Source organism: Rhamphochromis longiceps, linkage group LG12 (assembly GCF_057381845.1).
Source record: "Rhamphochromis longiceps isolate RC_006_pf linkage group LG12, R_longiceps_female_GT1.1, whole genome shotgun sequence".
NCBI classification, from domain to species: domain Eukaryota; kingdom Metazoa; phylum Chordata; class Actinopteri; order Cichliformes; family Cichlidae; genus Rhamphochromis; species Rhamphochromis longiceps.
In genome coordinates this window covers 38,877,671-38,898,532 of record NC_140568.1, presented here as the reverse complement: position 1 = coordinate 38,898,532, position 20,862 = coordinate 38,877,671, and the positions used below count along the sequence as shown (strand labels likewise).

The following is a 20,862-nucleotide window of genomic DNA, read 5'->3' as shown; positions in this document are numbered from 1 at the left end:
TTTGTTCCCAATGCATCAATCGACATTCGAGTGAATGGATATTTGCATGTTTTAGCTTGTTGTTCTCTTTTAGTGCCCACTGTTCTTCTCAGCTCTTTGAGGAGTGGATTGCTGGTATTTAAACTGTTGACAGTGGTTTGTTGATCTATCTATTTTTCAAACATATCTCTTATGAATAATATAAAGCCATTTAAAGCCAGTAAGAAAATGTCCATCACAAGGTCGAAGCTGCAATCATTGTATGGCAAACTGATTTTTATATTTATGTGTCTCATTGAGATTAAATATCTCTTTTTCAAGAGAGACCTGATCAAGATGGCAGCAGAAATTGCAACAAATGTAACAGGACAGCTCTATAAAGGCGTTTCAAGTAGGACACACATGTACAATAATGCAGAGTTACAAGTATATTTGCAAAACAGAACATTTCTTTATTTTATATATAAATTCCTGTTAACCACTGTGTATTTATCAGAAAAGAGGATATTAGACACTGAAAAAAGGAAAGAGAAAAAAGCACGAAACCCTGGGAATCACTTTTTGGCACATGACCACTTGCATGCTGAGTGATGACGATATCCGAGATAACTAAACCCACCTACAGTTCATTTAAATGCCCGCGCACGGTTCTCTCCGAGCTCGTCACAGTGTCTCCCGTTGCTCTGTATTTATAAAGAACCCCGGTGAGCAGAAAGGCACAAGCGTGCCTCGTCTCTAGAGAGGCAGAGCGCGTTTCAGCGACTTGGAGACGTCTTTGGATGAAAGAGCTGGGTAGCCGCTGCTGAAGCCGAGAAGCAGGAGCGCAGGAGTTTTAGCCCAAGTTCACCGCAGCAGGTCGTTGTGCCGGCGACCTTAACTCAGGGGTGAGTTCTTGTTTTACTTCACTGTCCTCCCTTTATTTTTTCTTCTGTCTCCGTGGAAAATGGGGCTGTGCATTCCGCTGGTGGACGAAGAGCTTAAGAATAAATGGAGCGCTCTTAAACTAATGTGCAAACCAGTTTTATTTCAATATTATTTGTCATGCACAGCAGTAGATTTGGCAGCCCTTTGCTGCTGTTTTTTTTTTTATTTTATTTTATTTTTATTTCTGGGAGCAAAAGTGTCACCAGAACTTGTTGCTGAGAAAAATAAACACTATATCCGCGGTCTATGTGAACATTTTACGATTTTCTGTCGAATGTATTCAGTGAGAGGAGCAGTGCAAAATAAAATTATTCTAGTTTTGAATTTATTTACCCATAGATTTTTCAAAAAGTAATAAAGGGCATTTTTAAGCTAGATGTTGCTCTATATTTAATTGATGTCATTTGGTCGTCTTTCCCAGTTAATCTTTGTTTCCCGAGCATTGGCAAGTGTTTTTCTTAGCAACACGCAGTTTCGCTTTGGATTTGACAACAGAAATCAGACATTCTTGCTTTCACAGCTAGGGGGTATTGGAAAAATGTGTAATTTGGTTCTCGGTTTTTTTTTTCTATTTGTTAATTTTATTTATTAATTAATATTTTACCTTAGTATAGGTATTTTTAATAAACTTCTCATTTGTTCGTTTTGTTGCTTCTGCAAGCAGAGTGGGGACAGTTCCCGAAATAAATCTCACCTGTGTGTTTGTTTGGCGCCTTGCCGGATAATCTCTTAATCCGCTAAAACAATGCTGTTCGGTCCATATTATCACCCTAACATTATGTATTATGTGCAGCCTCGATTTTCCCTTTAACAACATGGCACTGAGGTATAAGGGGCCGACCTGTTAAAATAATGCTGCCTGGTACCCAGTTCATTCATTTTCTTAGTGGCAACTTTTATGAGCAACATGTGAGCACAACATAAACATTTGTAAAGTTTTTAATACTGTCACTGGGTCCTTGAGAGGAGACGACCTCCGATCCCTCTTTTCTCCCATTGGTTCACGCCATATTGAAAACTTTGGTGTAAAAATGAGTTATAAGTGGGCAGTTTATCACTTCAAACGGTAAATTATTAGAAATGAGTTATTAAAAATGAAAACATACATGCAAACTTTGCAGAAACAAACTCAACCAGGAGTTACCAAAAACATTAAGAATTAAGGAATACCTAACAAGTACTTAATAACTCTGGACTATTACAGTAGATCGTGATTTGAGTCAGATATAGGCTATGTACGTACACATTTGTCAACGAATACGGGCAAGCTATAAGCCACATTGCATACAGCTTAGTAAACAGTTGTTTGCCCACTCTAGATAATAGCATTGTAACCTAGTTAACATTTAGACGACTATGACCACTATGTTGCCTAACAGATAATCGTTCTACCCAAACCAAACAGAGCGGCAATCTCAAAAACGATTTTAATCCTCATATTCAGAGCACATTTCCATCACTTTCATCGTCTGTTATTGGCAATTTCCTATCTTCGTGGGGTGCAGCCTATAAAAGTTACTCCAGCACCTCAGGAGAGCTAAGCTAATATTTATGGATTAGTGGCAGTTTTTCCCAAGGCTATGAACTGAAGCCATGACCCCGCCCCCCGGAATGTGTGATTTCACTTGTACGGGAGTGGTTGTTTGATGAACTGATTCAACTAAAAGGTTTACATGCCTTTAGTAAATATTGGGAAACGTGCATATTGTCATGAGAGCTTTGGAGAAGTTGATTTTCTGTCAAGTGGATTTCTGAAAAGTAGGCAAGAGTTCAAAAAACCCTCTCTAGATTTTTTTTAAAGATTTTTTTTTTTACCTTTTTTTTTTTTTGGAATAACCAAAACTGGAATGTGAAGACCGTCAGCGTTCAGAGGGGCGCTGACCTTGGTGCTGAATTATTTCTGCTATGCAGCAGCATGCCTGCCCTTCTTTACTGTCTGCGTAGCGGGCGCACTGAGCAGCTTTACTTGAGTGCCTACTGTACATTTGCAGGCGCCATCACCCACGCGACCAGATGTAACGATCTCAAAGAACAAATTTAGTGGCGTTGAATTAAAGAGGTAAACGCATTATTGTAGCGTCGTGAAGACTGACACGTTTTTTTTAATCATCTGTAAAGTTCATTGGAAGTGCAGAGGCTTAAGCATGTGGTGAAAGACAATGCACTCCAGACTGGTGTGTGTGTGTGTGTGTGTGTGTGTGTGTGTGTGTGTGTGTGTGTGTGTGTGTGTGTGTGTGTGTGTGTGTGTGTGTGTGTGTGTGTTAATTACTGAAACCTCAAACAAAAGTGAAACCTTAGCTATTACCTTACCTGTGTTTCTAATGGTAAGAGCAGCAATCCTACCATATATAAGTACGCCAATCCTGTGCTTAAGCATGCAAAGTATATGTAAATGATTCATTATATCAAGTACCCCCAGGAAATCATAGAGATCAGAGAAAATATTATTAGATCACTGTCACTGGTGCATCAACTCAATGATGTATTAAGAAAAAGAAATAAGTCCAAATTGTACCAGGTTCTTGATCAAATGCAGCAGGAAATTTTTCCACTAGAGAAATCAAATATTGACATTCCAAAGTGCAATTAATCTTTCAGTTTTTATATACTCAATATTTGCTTTTTTAAACATTACAGAACATGGCCATGTGATAAGTAGGATAATATGCTTTTCATGTTTATGACAATATTTTGCATCTGTAGCTCAGCAGGACTTAATGATCTGTGTAACATTACCTTGTGAAAGCACTCTGCTTTAATGACTCATATACCCCTCTCTGACTGATGTTAAATTAACACACTGTAAACAAATCATGCTGTCAATGTAATTTCATTCAAAACTAATAGAACTTTTATTTCCCTCCTCCTCTTTCTACTTCTGTTGCTTTCCAGAAATCTTCCTGAGGACACACTTATACACACACAGACAAGCACACACAATTACACACAACAATACACAGGCACCATGCAGGAGTCGGAGCCTACAGTGTGCCAGCTCCAGCCCAACATCATCTCAGTGCGCCTTTTTAAGAGGAAGGTTGGCGGTCTGGGCTTCCTGGTGAAGCAAAGAGTTTCCAAGCCACCTGTCATTGTGTCAGACCTCATCCGTGGTGGAGCAGCTGAGGAGTGTGGCCTGGTGCAAGTGGGCGACATTGTTCTGGCAGTCAACAACAAGCCCCTGGTGGATCTGTCATATGAACGGGCCCTGGAGACACTGAAGAATGTGATGCCTGAGAGCCATGCCGTGCTGATTCTCCGTGGGCCTGAGGGCTTCACCACACACCTGGAGACCACGCTTTCTGGAGATGGGCGCCAGCGTACAGTGAGGGTCACACGCCCTGTGTTACCATCATCAAAGTCCTACGAGCAGTGGTCCCCTCTCAACGCATTGAGCCCTGGGCAACAGCAGCAGGTCAACAAGGATAACCAGCTAAGAGCCATTGAGAACCTCTCCTCTCCATCCATCACCCAGTCCCTCCTACAGAGGGGAGGCATGCAAGGCCAGGACCCCCTGCTGATGAGGGATGGGGGCCGTGGAGCTCTCCTGTGCAACGGGCTGGAGGAAAACAATGAACTGCTCAAGGAGATTGAACCAGTGCTGCGCCTCATCAAAAACAGCAAAAAGGAGATCAATGGAGAAGGCCAGAGGAATGCTGGGAGAAGAGATGCTGAGATTCAAGTGGCCTGGTAATTTGTGATGTGATACAACCTTATTGATCCCTTAGTTAAAGTGTCTTTGTCCACCATCCTCTTCACAGTGAGGGTTGCCGTCAGAGACCAGATAGAATTAGACTCAGGATGCAGTTCAAGGACTCTTAAAGATGGTGGCTATTGGCTGACACAAGAACTTGCACCTGGTCTTGTGATTGAAAGTATCCCTGTTCACTCTGCCACCCCGAAGATTCTGAACTACCTGACGCATCTGTGTTAATTAGCTGTAATAGACAGTCTCTCATTCAACTAATATGACTCAGCTTACAGTGCCAAGTAATTATCGTCTGCCTGCTGGTCTCTAGCAAGCCTCACTTAAAATAAAATTGCTCACAACATTTCTCAGGACCAATTCAGTTGGTATTCTTCTACTGCTGAACCAGCTGCTTTATGTAGGCTTACAAATACATCCTTTAAACAGTTTGGCAGTTTGTCAAACTTTTGCTTTTTTATAGATGTAAAGCTACTTTTCTTTTTACTTTTTACTTTTTTTTCTTTTTGCTTGCTGTATGCATTGAGGCTGTTTCACCAGGATTAAAATACACAGCATGTGAGCATTTCCCAGTAGGCAAGTGCTTTATCAGTAATGGATGCGACTTCCTACATTAATCATGGATAATTAATTAGTTAATTAGTTTTCTGTAACATAAAGCTTTACAGAAAGAAAATGTATTGTCTATCAGTTTGTAAGTGAGCTGCGCTTCTTACGAACAGCCCCTCTTGGATATAGAGTTCAGGTCCTGCGGTATTTATGCATAACAGTAGTTTTGAAAAAGTGCAAAACTGGTAACAATTCTGTTTATTTTACACATTAGACTTTTATTTTATGATTTATTGAGGAAGACTTGGATTTCTTGCAGTTTGTTTAAGTTTTCCCTCTAGATGAGTTTTTCACAAGGCTTCTAAGTCAGGGATAATATAACATCCTCGATTCAGTCTACATGCTCTGCACAGTGTACTGTTATCGGCGTCTCAGTTATCTACCATTGTACTCCCACGACCAATTGAAATCAAATTGAGGCTGCAGTCTCCTTGAATCAATATCTCATTCTTGACCAATCCATGTGCATCCTCCTCTCTTTCATAAATACCCTTTGAGTGATTCATTGCCTTCTTGAGAAACATGTGCTCTGAAAAGACAGAACACAACAAAAGGAAAAACCTCAATGCAAAAACACCAAAGTGTATGGTTAAACAACCGTACCTAATGCTGCCACCTGTGCTCCCACAAATAGGGATTTAAATACATTTGATTGTGCATGCTGAGATTTGTTCAGCACTGGTAAGAGTCAGTTAACTTAATTCTATTTTGCTGTCGGAAAATTATTTCTAAAGAGATGCTGAGGAGAGAAAGGTTAGAGTGATGAATAATACTAATATATTTTTTAATACTAAATAATAAATTTTTTTTAATCTCTGGTCATTTTTTCATTGCAAATTATACCTATTTGCACAGAAAATAAACTCACATTATAGCCAGTGTTGCTTGTTTTCAGAGGAGAAGCAATTACAGTTTCGCAATTAAGCATGAGGTTGAGTCAGAGCTAATGACAAATGACACATGCAACTTCTCTCATTGTTTCTGCATGTTTGAACTCCACCTCCGATTTGTGGGGATGAATATGATCTCGCAAATTGCGGCAATAAAGAGATACAGTGTGACAGGGGGTGTGAAAGGGAGAAAGGATGCCTGTGAGAATTTACAATTAGCATGCACGCATGCTTATGGGGGTGGGGAGGGGGAGTGTGAAAGAAAGTAGGAGGCACAATGTGCGTGGGCGCTTTCGATTGGAGGAACGCAAACTTGAAATCACACAAAGACGACTTTGGTCTCATATGGTTTGCAAGAGCGGCAGCTCAGGGATATCCCTTCCCCCCTTTCTCATTCAATCTCTTAGGATTAGATAGTTACAGCTCACAGAGAGCTCTCACTGTTCATATGTTTTTTTCTTTTATCTCTGATGAATAACAGCCGTTCATACTGTAGGGCTATTTACTGAAAGAAAAACAGATCTGCGGTCAGTCACCTTGATTCACCATCTGTTTATGCATCTCTGTGTCTGATTTTCGATTCAGGAAAACACTTAAATCTGTATTTTCTTACTATTACACACACAAACAGTTTAGGCTGTAGAATTGAACTAGTAATAAACACATGAATTTCTAAACAAAGACCACATAGGCAAGAGATGCTAAACGGATGTTTTTTCACTACCACTTATTTGCATGAACTTGCAAAGTATTTTCAGTTCAATTTAACAACTTAAAAGTAGCAGAAACACTTTTGAAATGAACTTAAAATCTGTGTTTTCAGTGTAAAAGTTTAGTCACATAAATGTGTCTGACTGAAGCGGTGAGCTATGCCTGTCTTTGTGCACCCACTATGTTCTGAACAGAGAAATTCCTTCGTGGGTGTGCAGAGCTTTTAAAAATTGTACAGGGTTTCCTTATTTAACAGTATTTTAGAGTGTCTACAGATCCTCTTTTTTTTGTTCGTTCTTTGCAAAACGGAATGCTTGTTTGATGTGTATGTGTATGCATGTCTTGGATGAGGTTTTAAATTAAAATGAAAGATTAGTTTGCACCAGATGCGAGTTTATACACCTGACAGAAAATTGTATCTGACTTCTAGGGACCTTGGCGTGGGAAATGGCACATCCCCACAGCTGGTGCCAGATAATGACAGAATGCTGGAAAACATGCCGGTGGTGCTTAACAATGCTGACACTGACAAGGTAAAGTGAAACAAATTCCCAGCCCTTGAAATGATTTAGAGTGAAAGAAAGCAGGTGTAAGCATAAGTTTTTCATCTATACTTTGATAGATCAAGAATTTGGAAAATAAACCTTTTTGTGTTCCCTGTGTGTTCGAGTCTTCCTGTGCAGGCTTGGTTAGTTCAGCTGTGTAATGCATGTAAATCTGTGACTGCCTTTATGGTTCTGTGCCCTTAAAACAATCATCCACAGTGTTCTATGGTCCCATGCATTCACAAACTGAGCATGCACATCCATGTTCTTTTTACATTGTGCAAAGCCTTTGCTTAAGATCCTATCACCTAGACATTAGATCCAACCATCAGCAAGATTGTGCAGCATTAAACCCAGATTATGCCTTCTACACAGAAGGATCTGGCCACAGGTCTAAATGTCAGCGATAGGGATAGTAATCTGCACATGGTTATCCCACTTCAAGGCCCCATCAATGAGACAGGATGGCCTAATGAATGCGTGCAGCTGCTGATCTGTCTCGCACCATCAAATGTGACCCCTCTTAAATTGATCCATCTTCTCAGACCTCCACAAGAGAGAGTGTTAATGTGGATGCTTGAGAGAATATATGTATGAGAGGGTTAGAAAGTGGGAGGGAGGGGAGATATGGATGGTGCTTGATAACAGAGTAGAAATGTTTAATGGAGTAAGAAGCCATATGTCTTTCATTGTCGTGTGTAGTTGCTAAAGTTGAGGAAGCCTATTTGCCTGTGAGAATGTGTGTTTGGGAACTGGAATCAATGTGTGTCCAGTATATGTGCACTTACTCATGCAGCAGGAACCTCCCCTGCAGGCGTTTTGCTAGACACTCATACTAACTTTGATGGCTCCCTGCTTAGTACTTAATGTGACAGACTCAAGTACAACAATAAGTTCATTATAAACACAAAAGTTAAATAGTTTCAGAAAATGGAGATGATTTTTTCCCCTTTTTGACTACAAAGATTTTAAGTGACACATTGATGCCCTGCAAATTAGTTTTCTCACTTTGGTGAAGGATTTTCCATGTGTCTCTCACTTAAGCTTCTGCATAATTTAATGTGTAATAAGCTGACTGAAAAGGCAAGGTGGTGGGATGTTCTCTCATATTCAACCGTCTAGTGATTTATGGAGTCACCAACTCTGATACTCCACTGAAAACAGAAAATATGCCTCTGTGCTTCCTTTTTTTGCACATTATGGCTTAATCATCACTGAAGAAGGCATCAGTTGTCAAATCAGAAATGTATTTGTCTTCAAAATCTAAAATATAGAACATATCTCTTCTCTCAAACTCTCAATTTCATTCATTTCTCTATTCATATCTACATCTGTCCTGTGCGCTTCATCTTGATTTCCCATCAGAGGGTTTTGTTTGGGTGGGTGGGGAACTTTACTGCATAACCACATTTACCAGAAAATGATTATGCCCCATTATGAAATCATTTTCATCTAATTAGCTTCAATTATCTTAATTTCTAGCACCATGGATCCTCCCTTCTGACATAACCACACCTTATTCTTGATATTGAGGGCTCAGGATTTAAAATAAGAGATAAGTCTGTGTGTAATATCTTGGGGAGGACTGGGTCATTTAAACAGATAAAGCATGATACATGCACCAGCAAATGCTTTTTTGACATTAGGCACTGGAACATATTATTTATGCAGTTTTGCCATTCAAAATACTTGTGGTGCCAACAATATTATCAGTTGAAGACTGTAATAGCAGCTGTTGCTAGCAGATTTTATCAATAAACTGCAGACTTTGGATGGAAATCCAGTTTTCTTTATTTTTTTGTTTTATTCTTCTTTATTTTGTTTTGCTGCTTATCACCCTCAAGTCTAACAAAGACTTAGGCAGACCTTCACTGGATTAAAACAAAACGAGATTAAGCCTTTCTTCTATTCCCTCCGATGAGAAATGTTTATGTCATATCAGACTTAGAGTGCTGATTTATTCATGAAAGTGGCCCGTTTCACATGTTCCCACACCAAACTGGGCAAAAATGCACTTTCATGATGTGGTTTGAGATTCTCACTCCAAACTATGTTTAAATTAACAGATAGCAAAACTTGCAACCAGATTATGGGAAGAGCAAAAGGAAACACCATCCCTTAAGTGTCTTAAGACCACTGGCTATGGTGTGATTATGTTTTAGGTTGTATTATCTTTGCATTTGTAAACAGTGACCATCTTTGTACAGTACATTGGGTCATAACAAGGATGACAATGGGCTAGTCTTAGGCAATCACTTTTTCCCCTTACCTAACTTGAGCTGTTACAATCAAATAAACAAACAAACGCATAAAATAATTCATTTTACCTGGAAGTTAAACATGTAGGGAGAATTATTCTAAAAGGATCTTGATGGCAGAAAAAACCCACATCTATACTGTATTTAGCGATTGTTCAAAGAAACGCGGTTCTCTGAAACTTGCAGATAGCGATAAAAAATAAAAATAAAATGAAATAAATGTAAATGCCAAAGCTATCTTCCAGCCCGTGAGCAACAAGCCTTACATTCAAATGATACACAACTTTTATTTCTTTTTTAAGTCAGAAAGGCTTAATTTTTCCACATCTGAAATACTTTGCCTGTTTGATGTGCATTCTCCTTATGGTACAATGATCTTTCATCTTATCCACAACCTCACGTCATATCTGAGGTGCTCGGCGGGGGTTATTGTTGTTCGAGCATTAAACACACTACTTGTGCGTGTAAAATCAGATTCTATTCACTCCTTCCTACAGTTTGAGAGGACATCAAATGACAGTGAGACCCCACAAGTGTGACACTGTCGGTATTCATTGCTCCAGCAAGCATGCAAGCAAGTATTTCAAAAGCTGCACCACTGTTTGACTAACAAAGCTGTGGAAGATGATGAAAGAGCTTCCAAGGTGTGCAATTGATTACTCTGATCTTTGGCAATCATTTGCTGCCTTCTCCAGGAGCTCTTACAGTTGGCTTTGGGGTTAAATTGCAGCCATTCATCAGTCAATAGCTACAGTACTGGAAAACCATGTGAGCCTAGAGTTAGCTTGCCATCAACCTGCTGTTAAATGCTGATTGCCTTTATTCTGGAGAGAAATGGAGAAAGGAAAGAATGCAGATGGTTTCTGTGCATAGGCCTGAGTGAGAGAGACATAAGCACAATCACAAATCAATATTCCTTGAGAACAAAGGGCTGAGGTTCACTGAGGCAGCCAGTTGAAATGCTTTCAGATATTTCACATAGTATTCTTACGTCAAACTCTCATGTCCAACTTTATGCACTCAAATCCATTTCCTGGCAGTGGGAGGTCTGCGTCACTTTTCAACTTACTTCGGTATGACTCCCAGTTATAAACAATCTATCCAGTTTCCACCAAAAGTATTACCAAGGCCAGAACATATTAGACAGTTAAAGTACAAGGGTCTGAAGAAATGAGTCATGTGTGAATGTCTCTGTGTTTTTTACAGCCTCCAGCTGAGGGCAGGACCTCACCCAGTAAGTCACTGCAGAATGGCAGCCCTTCCAAATGCCCCCGCTTTATAAAGATTAAGAACTGGGAGACTGGCACCATCTACAGTGACACACTCCACCACAGCTCCAGCAAGGTAAGACAATTAAAACTCACCTGAAGAAAAGATCCTTAGGATCACAGAGATCAAGGAGCCTGCTATAGCATCTGTGTTTGTCACAGAAAACCATCCTAGCAAGGGTGAGAAAGATTTGGATTATTCAATTATGTAGTATGCTGTTTCTTCACATTCTAAATCCCTTTACTGAATAAGAAAGATTAGAACTACTGGCAAAAAGAAACACCTGTATGATGCAATCTTAATGCAATGCAATATTGTGTTTATATTCTTTATTTTATTTTATTTTTTTAGTGTTGAAACCTGCAAGTAGTGATGCATATAGTACAATTTTTCTAAATCACATCTTCCCATAATCTTCAGCCTGTTGTACTTTTAGACAAATAAACTATATTCGCTTTACGGCTGACATCTCTTAAGCAAAAGAACAAAAGCAAACTCCTAAAAGCTGAAACATGAAAAAGTGTTTGGCTTTTATGCTTGAAAAATGTTTTGAGACTATGTGCAATCAAATGGAGTTCTGTCTCACAAAACAAACTGCTTAATTCTCCCGAAACAACCACAGAGTTTAATAAAGAGTGTATTCATTATTGAATTGAATCACAATGTACTGGGGGTTTTCATTGTCACGAAATATAGTGAATACTGATAACAAGTTTAAAAAGAGAGTGTGTGACAAGATTCTGTAAACACAAAGGTTAATACAAGATTTAATAATTTTATCAGCTATAACAAGAAATATAGTTGTGATTTTGCATTTGTTGACATATCACAAAAGGGGGAAACAGATTGGTTTTCCACAGCTTTTATACTGTAAGCTGACTAACAAAGTTGACAGATGTCTGTGACTTAAATGGTAATCTTGAAGGCACTGATGAACATAAAGTACAGTGTCTTGGTTGACTGAATATGCATTTAGCCTGCAGACTTACCAACACATAATCTGCAAGTCAAGTAGATTGGAAAACAATAGCACAGCATGGCGTCTGCCTTTTCGCTGCTTCTCGCTAACCATTCATACATTAGTAGAATCCTGTCTGAACTGTTGGTGATTCAGCTCATTAGAATTAAGCAGGAAATCAGGGGGGTTAGGTAAATCTAGGTGAAGCTTATTAAACAATTAATTCTTCAGACCGAAAAACAACATATCACTGGCACAGCCTACCGTATTGGGACAGCTCACATGGTCAGATAGTGACTCACGTAGTCATGACTCGATGACTCAGCATTTTCAGAAGAGAAAAAAAAAAAGAAAAAAAAAAAGAGAGTGCTGGGAAATTAAATACGTAATGTTTAGTGGATATTTTTGTCCAAAATGCTGATACATTCATGAATCAGTAACATGAGTGGCTCAAGAAAACCAATTCATTCATCCCTTTATCAACCATCTGCAGCTGCTTTAATAAACATTACTAATGAAAGGCATTAAGTGATACATTAGGATTCATAAAATCAGTAGATGTACCTTTAATACTCATCGTGAGATGTGAATATTGAACAGAAAATGATGATTTCTGCTTTGAGCTAATGCCTAACCTCAGCATGATAACTGACTCGGAAAGCCATTGTTGAAGCGAGTTTAATGCAGTGTATCATACAGCACTGATTAAATGGCATGATCACAAAGTGTGTCAGTAGTTTTCCAGGTGTGATCATTTCACATAACATTTTCACAGGTGTGATGTGATCAGTAGGCTAACTTGAAGGCAAAAATGCGGCAAATCCAATGGTGCAACAGAGAGTTCACCCTCAGCCACAACAAGTTTTAAAAATTCAAGGAATAAAATAAAAAAGAAAAGAAACTTGTAAAGTAAAAGAAACTTGGCAAACAGGTGGATCTTAGGCCTCTGAAGGTTCTTATCTATATCATATATTCTGATGTTGTCAAGTTGCCTAGAAACCCTATAGCAACGGGCTAAGATTAACCATTTCTATTCACCTGTAACATATCAGAAAAAGTTTTTTTATTTGACAACAATAGCATCACATTCAGAGCCACAAAACTTGAATTACACATGATATATTATGACACCATCACTTTTCCCAGCAAAACCCCACAACTGGACTACAAAACATCTGTATAGTAGAACAGAGCTTGAGCATCACAGGCGAACCACAATAATTGACAAAAATTATATAATAATGTATTACATTTAAAAAGCTACTATAAATGCTATAAGATCGAAACTGGAGATTATTTTTGTGGTTTTGAGAATTTGTTATCAAGAAATGCTGATTATTGGTTGAAGACAAAGAAACAAAACAAAAGTCTGCACTATTAATGGCTAATCTTTTCTTGCTCCATCAATCTGCTCTGATTCCCTCTCTACATAGACTCTGGAGCTCTGTGATAACATTGCACTCTTCTTTTCGTCTCCCAAATAAGAAATAATTAATCATTTTTGAGAAGTAATAAATTCAGAAATTCTCTTAATTGTTCAAGGACAAAAGCTGTGCACATATTCAATATAATATTTATCAAAACTCATAATGAGGCACTAATTCTCTCATTATAAAAATGTTAATTGGGTCCATCAATAATGGAGTGTTTGGAAAACTGCAGCAATAAAACCTGTGTTTAATTTTGGTGATCACATGACTACTAGTAATTTCAAATCAGTAATTATCTTTCCTGTAGTATAAAAATTAACACTGGAATTGACCTTTGAACAGATCATCTTTTCTTACTTCTCACTCATTGCAATTTGGTGTCTTTGGTTTGCATTCAAAAATATTAACGCCGAATTGGGCAAGTGAACCATGGCTGTGAACTTGATTTAATGAAATCTTTAAATACAATTAATCATCAAGTTTTCAAAGATTAAAATTCCATCTTATGTAAATGAATGAATAAAATATTTTCTTACAAATTGAAAGAAAATAATAACAAAACTTCACAAATAGTTAATGATAAATTTGGAGTTCCTCAAGGTTCAAGTTAGGGTTCTCTGTTGTTTAGCTTTTATGTTCATGATGATAAACTGACATTTGTCCATCTACTTCCCACACATGTGCTGATGACACGGTTAACATGTCATTAAAAAGTGCCCCTTTCGACATTTTATCTTCTTTTTGTTTTCAGTTTTTTTAGGTTTGTTGTTGTTGTTTTTTACATGGCAGTTTTCAGTACAGTTTTCAAATGATTGTTTCATTTATTAAGTGTCACAAAATCCTGAAATCAGAAACGAGGCAAACACGTTTTAAAATAATGCACATGGGTAGATTTCTGTGACTACACGAAGTCAGTAAAAATATGTGGTTATTTTTCTCCAGACAGTTTATCAGTTTATCAGACAAATTCAATCTAACTGTAGGAGGGAGAAGACAATATTTAAACAACTAGGTGTCATAACAGATCCACTGCTTACATTTAAAGCACAAGTTTTCAAAAATGTGAAAGGAGTCCATTTTAAACATATTAGGAGTGATTTAACTACAAAGGGCTCAGAGGTGTACATGAGTGTTATGGTTTTTCTGTCAGATGAAGTATTGTCTTACCAGCTGGACAAGTAGGACCACATTACAGTCAGTAAATACTATTTAGGATGATTCTGCAAAGATCAAAAATGAAATTCAAATCATAACAGTAAAACTGAAACAAAAATGCTTTTTATTAAAATAGGAACAACATGATTAAACTGACTGCTGTTTTACTGGTGTGTTTGCTTCCAGTGAACCATGTTTTCATTTGTCAATGTAAGGGATTTGAGCCTCCATGGAGGCTTATTCAAGTCAGTCTGAAGCCATTGTGCATCTTTTATAACTATTGCTTTCCCTTACATTTCCATCAGAACATTGTTTACTAAGTAGCTGAATATTGCATCACAATAAAACATCTAAGCACAAGAGCTCAAATTCATGTTGGGCTTTCCTAATGTCTAATGATTTCCTAACTGTGACTGTCATGTTTCGAGGGAGCAGTGAACTCAAAAAGACTGTGGAAGCTGCACCAGATGTATATAAAGCATGCAGACCAAACTGACCACAGTATCAGCATTTCAATGCATGCTTCATTCCAGATACAGAATTTGAAACGCTCATGGTGTATCAAACACAGTTGGATAGCACCACCAAAATGAATGCACCCTGACGAAGAAGAAGCACTCCATTCTTGAGCGACATGCTTCCCGCATTTTTGCATCTTTGTGGAGAATGATTCATACAGCAACAGGATAATAAGCCCAAACACACATAAAAAGCTTTGTTAGAGTACAAAGGACAATGAACACCTGGAAGTGGTGACTATCATGTACTTTACCATTTATAGGGGTATTTAAAGACTGAGAGAAAGCCTGTACCAGATTCAGTGTATCATGTCTTTACTGAGGTCCTATGATGGTTTCCCTTGTTTTCTGCCAGTGTACTTACTGATAAATATAGCTTTATACCATTTCAAATAACAATGTCAGTGTATTTGCAAAAAATCACTTTCTTATCCACTCTGTATGACATCTGCATGATTTCATGGGGATGTGAAAGATTGGCATACTTAATGCCATAAGACTTGAGATTCATGAGTATCTTTCAGTGATTCAATGTGTCACAAAGCTGATATTGTTATTAATGAAAAACTGTGCTGCAAACCTAATGCAACACATTATCTTTACTGGTGTTCTTGGACTTTAGGACCTAAAACAGTGAGGTGGTAGGGTGGCTCTAATTGGTATATAAGATAACCTCTAAATAGTTTGAGGATAATACCTCAGAAAGCCTCAGCTATGCAAAGACTATGTAAAAAGTATTTCTTGCTATCCATTTTCCTAAACTGCTCGGTCCACCTATTTTGTTTTCTATTTTGTCATGCAGCTAAAGTTTCCTCCTCTAGTTAGTAAGCCAGTCTACCAAACACAAGGTGAGCTGTGCTGTTTAAGTATTCACCCTTCAAAACACTGCAGCCATTTGTAAACAGCAACCGGCAGCCTAATTACTTTGGTGACTTATCGAACAGGCTGTCACATGCATCCCAATGAATGGTCTGTAATAGCATTTTCAGATTTATTGTATATCACAGACTCTGCTGTATTCGTGGATGATCCGTCTTTTTCGAAAAGGACAGCTGGCTGGCATGAATGCCTAAAGCAGGATGAGGAGCGGACGTGCTGGAGCACAAGTGATTCCTTTGTTTTATTTTTAACATTCTGTGTTTTAATCATCAGTTTTCTTATTCTCCTCTTACCTTCCACATCCATCATCGTACTTTAACCACCACCTTTTTTGTTTTTTAGTCTTATTTCTGTTGTCTTTTTGTTTTGTTAATTATCTTTTCTTCAACCTCCTTATAATTATACGTACTTTGCTTTTTTTATAGCTCTTCCTGAGTTTCTCTCTCAACTCCTTTTCACATTTTCCCTTTTCTTGATTTACTGTGATGTTGTTTGTGCAGTTCAACAGAATTTTTTTTCCTTTTTCTGCTCTTGCTGAGTGACGTCTTAGGTTAGTTGGAAGGGTCAAAGTTTTTGGGGGGGCACACTGTTGGTGCATGTCTGAGTGTTTGGACAGTGTAAGTGGGTGGCTCAGTGTAACAAGCCAATTTTAGCACTGCAAGGGTCACTGTCAAATTTCCTCTTCAACTGCACGCCTGTGCTATCATTTCTGTCGTGAGCTTTTGCTCACTCATTCGTTTTCTCTCTAAGCTGGTGACGGCAAACCAAAGTGACAGCTGACTTCAACTTTAATCACATTAAAGTTACCAAACAAGGTTGCTATGAGCAATTTTCTCCTTGCATCTGCCTGTTTCACTGTCTTTCGTTCTTTTTTTTAAATCTTTCCTCCTTATTCTGTCTTCCTGTCTCAGCTTAGTGGAACGATACCAATCTATGACTCACCGACTTACTCATTCATTAACATGCGTGCCAGCCATGTGTGAGTGATATTGTGAAAGAAATGTAACAGTTACAATCTTTCTATGCATTAAGTGTCCAGGAATTGTGAAGAAATTATCTTTATTTGAATCAAGTAGAATATGATCATAACCATGATATAACAAATACCTGGTGAGTGGATGTAATTTACCAAAGCCATGTTGCTTTGTATATTAAAAGGTTAGGAGTAGGTCTTAATAATAATTAAAACAATAACTACAATCTAATGGCAATTATTGGTAAGAAAGTTTTGAGGTAAATGTGCCTGTCAACAGAATTAGCATGTTTTATGGTGTTACTGTCTTGAGTTCTTATAACTGAAATTACGACTGTTTTACACAAAGCCAAAGTTAAAAGACCAAGAAAAGAATTTTAAATGTGCATGCAAAATTACAGTCCTTTAGTTCTGTTTCATATCAAGTAACACAAAATTCTGCCTTTTAATGATGTTCTTAGTTTGTATACAAACACAAAACAAAGATCGATGCTGAACATGTTTTGCGAGTGAGCGGAATGTTTCGAGGAGAGTGAAAGATAAGAAGTAAAAGAAAATAACCACCTGGTTATGCACACAATCAAGATGATTTAAGCCATTAAAAGCTAGGTTCTTGTTTATCAGTTTTGGAAAGTAAGATATATTGATATACAAAACCATAAAATGAAGCCAGTTGTTATTCTCTCCACACTCATGCTTTGTATGTTGACAAATTAAAGGAGGTTAAATTAAAAATAATAATACATTCATCCAAATCCCTCTCTAATCTGTGCATGTTACTTTTCTTTTCAGATGCCAATCTGTTCCGAAAATGTGTGCCTTGGCTCTGTGGTGATGCCCAACCAGCACATCCGCAAACCAGATGAAGTCCGAACTAAAGAAGAGCTTCTTCCACTGGCCACCGATTTCATAGACCAGTACTATACCTCTATCAAAAGGCAAGCAAACTGTGTGATACCTAGACAGAGTTTAAGTCTCAGAGCATGTACCAACGCAAACAAAATTCTGTGAAACAGGAGAAATAATAGCAATTTCTTATGATGTTGTGCTCTTTAGGTTATTTGTGTCTTTTTATTCTTATAGTACTATATAGTGTATTCTTTATTCTAGTCAAAACAATATGCAGAACAGAGTAATTCCATACAGGACTGACTGAAACCTAGACAGAGACACATCATTAGGCCAAAAGAAGATATGTACCTGATCTTTTATTTTATGATACCCTGTCCTGTCAACAGGTATGGATCTAAAGCCCATGTGGACAGGCTGGAGGAGGTGACCAAGGAGATAGAAGCTTCAGGAACTTATCAACTCAAAGATACTGAACTGATTTATGGAGCCAAGCATGCCTGGAGAAATGCTGCCAGATGTGTGGGAAGGATTCAGTGGTCCAAACTACAGGTAATTTCAGAATGCCTGAAATCCATGAATGCTGTTGTCTAAGATTTGTGCTGTTAATGTTTTTTTCTGACAGCTTGTCAATTAATGTAGACAGTTATATAGATGGATACATCTCTGCCAACATTTAGATGTTTTCCTATTATGCACTCATAATACTTCAGACTTCTTGTTTTTATATTTGCTTTTCAGGTTTTTGATGCCAGAGACTGCACAACAGCCCATGGAATGTACAACTACATTTGTAACCACATTAAGTACGCCACCAACAAAGGGAATCTGAGGTAAACACATACATATAGTGCAAAGTGCTCAGCTCTTTTCTCAAGCCTTCTTTTCCTTTATTGTCTTTTCTTTGATTTGGTACTGCTCGCCATGTATTCCTTCCACTGCACATCACGCCACTCTTTCTCTGACTACCCTAACTTGACCCACTGTCCCATCTGTCAGCATTCTCTCTTAACGCTGTATCTGACACTATCTGCAGCCTGTCTATCTATTTGTCAGCATCTCAGCACCAATCATTGCCCTGTTGGTAAAGTGCCAGACCTTACTAACAAGCAGTCATTTGTCAGACCTGCAAAGCCTCACTCACTTTCTGCCAAGTCCTAATCACATGTGACACCTCACATTTACTTCTTGGATGATGGATAGCTTCTGACTCATTACTACACTTAGCCTGGCCTAGGGAAGTCAACTCAGATAAGCATGCTGAAAAGAGCCATTATAATATCCAATCCACAGCTCTCTGGATGGCTGGCTTTAATATAAATGGCCACAGATTCAGAAATAGGAATATAATTATCACATGGTGAATTGAAAAAAATAACTTGGTTCTAAATAACTCCAAAAAAATTATCATATAATAGTATCTTATTTTATTTTTATAAAAAATACTGTGCTCTTGTATGATACTCTTGGTCTACATACTGATAATATTATATAAAAAGTAGCACTGTACAAGGTAACAAGGTTTAAAAAGGTTGCAAATAAACAAAACATTTCATGTTTCTGAATATCTACCATTTTTCTAAAAACTCTATATAGTCATAAACTATTTATTAATCCTTTCAATATTAGAAGAGGAAGAGAGCTCACACATTTTAATTACTGGCCTTAAACCTGTCAATTATTCATTAGTAAGGAACTTATCAGCTGTTTAGAAATACTTATTAATAACTGTAATAACTCCTTTACATAATAGTGATAACTTTATAAAGAAAAAGATCATTTTAAAATGTATCATTACTTATGAAATGCAGATGTCAAATGGATCTGTGCCAAAATTACTTAACACAGGAAAACGTTGTCATATACTGTAAAATTAGCACATGTATGTTAAGTTTTCTTATACAACTCTTGGCTTTATTTAGTTCTACACTTTATATAATTAAAGTAATTGGAAATTAAAAATGCAGACTTTATATTACTGATTATTATTTAATGATTGCATCCTTTGATTAGACCAAGACTGGAACAAAGGTGTACAGATGGTAAAATCAATAAATAAATCAGGTTTCTGTCCTGGACAAGACCCCAGTTGTACGGCAAAAAAGCAATAGAAATCATTATCCAAGTCAACAAAACATACAAGGTGGAAGACTGAGGTGACAGAGGAAGCAAAATCTCAAGAATGCAGAATTTACTCCTGATTATATAATTTATATCACCTCTTTTTCAACAATAAAGCAACTCCTGTTAAAAGAAGTCAGGTAGGCAGCTAAACTTGAAAAATGAACAAGTAAAACATTGGGGTCACTGGGAGATAATAATATTTTGTTTCTATATGTTACTTTAACAATACAGCTGACACCTTACAAGGCTGTACAAGGCTTAATGTTGTACAGATGATGATTATTAACACAACTGGCACAGATTGACACCAGCTGCTTAGTATTCTCCCCCCACACGACTTACAACCAGCTTAGTAGTATTAACACTTTGACCCAGTCACAGTATTAAACGGTAACAGTATCATGTGGAGCAGGCCAAAGGTAGCTAAGCTTTGGCACTTCTCTGAGTCTTTTGAGATGTTGAAATTCATTTCCTTCAAGTTGATTACTGACACAGTGCTAACCATCTGTTAGGAATGTTGAAAATGTTGAGAAATTTCCAAATATTAATATATTTGGAACTTTTTCCCCTTGACTTCGATATGGACAGAACCATTGAATAATAAAAAAAATGTTGTGCCTATATTGTATATTAATAACATGTTTTTATTAGCTTTTTCTGTTTGTTTTTTGCAGGTCAGCTATCACCATATTTCCTCAGAGGACAGATGGCAAACATGATTTTCGAGTGTGGAACAGTCAGCTGATTCGCTATGCTGGCTACAAACAGCCTGATGGACGGATCCTGGGAGATCCTGCTAATGTTGAATTCACAGAGGTACACATGAGGAGTTGTGCTATTAAATGAGTAAAGTAATGTTTTTTTTCTTTTATTATCCTATTTGTTCGAAACTTACATGTAGTGTTTGGTCATTAGATTTGCATGCAGCTTGGATGGAAAGCTCCAAAGGGTCGTTTTGATGTTCTGCCCCTTCTGCTGCAAGCCAATGGGAATGACCCTGAGCTGTTTGAGATCCCTGAAGACCTCATTCTTGAGGTGCCAATCACACATCCAAAGTGAGTTATGTCTTTCATCTTGAAAATGCAAAA

General features: G+C 37.7%; 2 protein-coding genes across 2 annotated transcripts in view; both read left to right on the top strand.

Annotated features, from left to right (window-relative positions):
- Nucleotides 1-720: 720 nt before the first annotated feature.
- On the top strand, nt 721-18,244 carry LOC146657903 (nitric oxide synthase 1-like). The gene is made up of 6 exons (XM_085426795.1): nt 721-863; nt 3,796-4,590; nt 7,247-7,349; nt 10,826-10,963; nt 17,594-17,739; nt 18,040-18,244. The coding sequence occupies exons 2-6, from the start codon at nt 3,869-3,871 to the stop codon at nt 18,242-18,244; spliced, it is 1,314 nt and encodes a 437-aa protein (XP_085282921.1). The 5' UTR covers nt 721-863; nt 3,796-3,868.
- Nucleotides 18,049-20,862, top strand: part of nos1 (nitric oxide synthase 1 (neuronal)) — an 18,871-nt gene continuing 16,057 nt past the window's right edge. Inside the window, exons 1-4 of the mRNA XM_085426267.1 lie at nt 18,049-18,202; nt 18,392-18,483; nt 20,449-20,590; nt 20,690-20,829. Coding sequence (XP_085282393.1) covers nt 18,428-18,483; nt 20,449-20,590; nt 20,690-20,829 — 338 coding nt within the window. The 5' untranslated portion in view covers nt 18,049-18,202; nt 18,392-18,427. The remainder of the gene's footprint in view (nt 18,203-18,391; nt 18,484-20,448; nt 20,591-20,689; nt 20,830-20,862) is intronic.

What these genes read in the sequence shown, in the direction of transcription:
- LOC146657903 (XM_085426795.1), top strand. Translation starts at nt 3,869, where the DNA reads ATGCAGGAGTCGGAGCCTACAGTGTGCCAGCTCCAGCCCAACATCATC. An exon ending in ACAATGCTGACACTGACAAG is followed by an intron (nt 7,350 to 10,825) that starts GTAAAGTGAAAC and finishes TGTTTTTTACAG; the next exon opens with CCTCCAGCTGAGGGCAGGAC. An exon ending in TCCACCACAGCTCCAGCAAG is followed by an intron (nt 10,964 to 17,593) that starts GTAAGACAATTA and finishes TTTTCTTTTCAG; the next exon opens with ATGCCAATCTGTTCCGAAAA.